The sequence below is a fragment of the Orycteropus afer genome, unplaced genomic scaffold, assembly GCF_000298275.1.
Source record: "Orycteropus afer afer isolate SDZICR_OR568_19922 unplaced genomic scaffold, OryAfe1.0 scaffold00099, whole genome shotgun sequence".
Lineage (NCBI taxonomy): Eukaryota > Metazoa > Chordata > Mammalia > Tubulidentata > Orycteropodidae > Orycteropus > Orycteropus afer.
Window position 1 is genome coordinate 212610 of NW_006921686.1, and position 2111 is coordinate 214720.

At 49.7% G+C, this 2111-nt stretch overlaps 1 protein-coding gene across 1 annotated transcript in view; it reads right to left on the bottom strand.

The window, feature by feature from the left end:
- KCNA7 (potassium voltage-gated channel subfamily A member 7) overlaps nt 1-1814 on the bottom strand; it is an 8246-nt gene extending 6432 nt beyond the window's left edge. The window contains exon 1 of the mRNA XM_007943003.2: nt 1806-1814. Within this exon, the coding sequence (XP_007941194.1) occupies nt 1806-1814 (9 nt within the window). The remainder of the gene's footprint in view (nt 1-1805) is intronic.
- Nucleotides 1815-2111: the final 297 nt, after the last annotated feature.

Here is a 2111-nt window from a genome sequence, read left to right on the forward strand (position 1 = left end):
TTTCTGGTCTCATAGTCATATAGGCTGAGAATTGCATGGCGTACCAATCCCTTGGACTAATTGTTTCCATGTGTCTTTGGTTTTCTTCATTCTTCCTTGCTCTGGATGAGGAGAAACCCATCGTTGCATCTAGATGGCTGCTTGCAAGCTTTTAAGATCCCAGTCACTACTCATCACAGTAGGATGTGGAACAATGTTTTTGTGTAGTATGTTACTCCAATTGAGCTTAATGTTCCCTGGGACCATGGTCCCGGGCCCACATGTCCATCACGCTGCTCACTTTTGGTGTGGAAATACGTAATGGTAACAAAAATAGCAAACCCATTGCCATCAGGTCAATAGGACAGGACAGAACTATCCTATGGGGTTTCTCAGGCTGTGATCTTTACAAGAGTAGACTACCACACCCTTCTCCCCTGGAGTGATTGGTGGCTTCCAACCGGGGTCCTTTGGGTTAGGAGCCAAGTACTTAACCCCTACACCACCGGGGCTCCTTGGTAATAGTAACAGTAATCAGTGACATGGTCTCCAAACCTGACCCCATCCCATCCACAGGTCTTGCCCTCCACCCTCCCTCAGCCACCCACTTTTTTTTTTTTTTTTAGAATTTAATTTGTTGTTGAGAATATACACAGAACATACACCAATTGGACACTTGCTACGTGTGCAGTTCAGTGACTTTGATTAGCTACTCACTTTATAAAGTTACTGCTTTGCTCTGTGGTGTGTGGAGTTGCCAGGATTTGGGGTTGACCTGATGGCAGTGAACAATGACCTTACCATGTTGGGCATCCATCTCTGCCATCAATTTCAGAGTATGTTTATTACCCCAAGAGGAGCCCTCCACCCATGTGTCACCCATCACCCCTAATTCTGCCACCTGCCCTGGTCTACACCCCTTCCACAGCCCTTGTTTTATCATGCTGTTGGATCTGCACATCTTGCGCCCCATCTTGTCACCGGGTCTCCCCTGGATTCTGTTCATGCTCTGTATTTTTACCCAAAGTAAAAACACTGCCAGGTTTGGTGGTCTGATAAAGCCTGGTGAGACCCCTGAGACTATGGCCCCTAGTTACCCTTCAGGTGCGGGACTGAAGTCACTCCTGTGGCTACAGCCAAACAACAGACCGGCCTATGGGGTGAACATCAACATCGGGTAGATACACTCCTTGGAGAATCAATCGTGGGAGAACAGAAGGGCTGTGTATAAACAGGGAGACAGCTCAGGGGACAAGAGTGCATGGAGAGAAGAACACAAGGAGGAGGTAACTATGGGGAGGAAGTGGGAGGGGAGCTGTTACATTGTGGGGGATTGCAGTCAATGTCATGGGACAAAGTGTGCATGAACTGCTGTATGGAAAATGAATTGGCTCTGTAAAGCTTCACCCAAATCACAATAAAAATTGAAACAAACACTTTGAGGGCCACAGACACCAACAGCGGATTGATCGCTTAAACTTTACCTGCCTCTGACTCCCTTCCCTCTTCCCCTCCCTACATCACAAAAACCAGCGGCCTTGGTGGTGACCGCTGTAGAACCGTGCCCCGTGGGGCTCTCAGTGGTAGGTTTTTCGCAGGTAGACCACCAGGTCTTGTGAACTTTAACCTCCAGGCTTGTGCTGTGTCCCGGGCAGCATGGATGCTTACATGTCTGGCTACTAAAGGTTGGCAGTTTGAACTCACCTGGGGGTGACTCCAAAGAAAGCCTTGGAGATCTGCCTCCCAAAGTCCAGAGCCTTGAAGACCCGTGGAGGGCAGCTCTATGACACCCGTGAGGTCAGTATCGACTCCGTGAGCCCAAATACCTTCCGCATGGCGGCTGCATCATACTACAGTTCCCCCGACAGTGGATGAAGGTCTGCGTGTCTCCACATCCTTGACAACACTTCCTGTCTGCTTTCCTGACTGTAGCCATCCTAGTGGGGGTTATTGAGCCAACTTTGGAAATGTAGGTGGTGGTGTGCTGTTGAGACAGTTGTCAACTCAGGTGGTTCTTAAGTGACCTTCAGGTCAGCTCTGACTCACAGCGACCCCGCGTGCAGCAGAATGAAGTGCGGCTGGTCCTGCCCCACCCTGACGGTCATGGCTATACCTGAAGCCCTGGCAGCCAC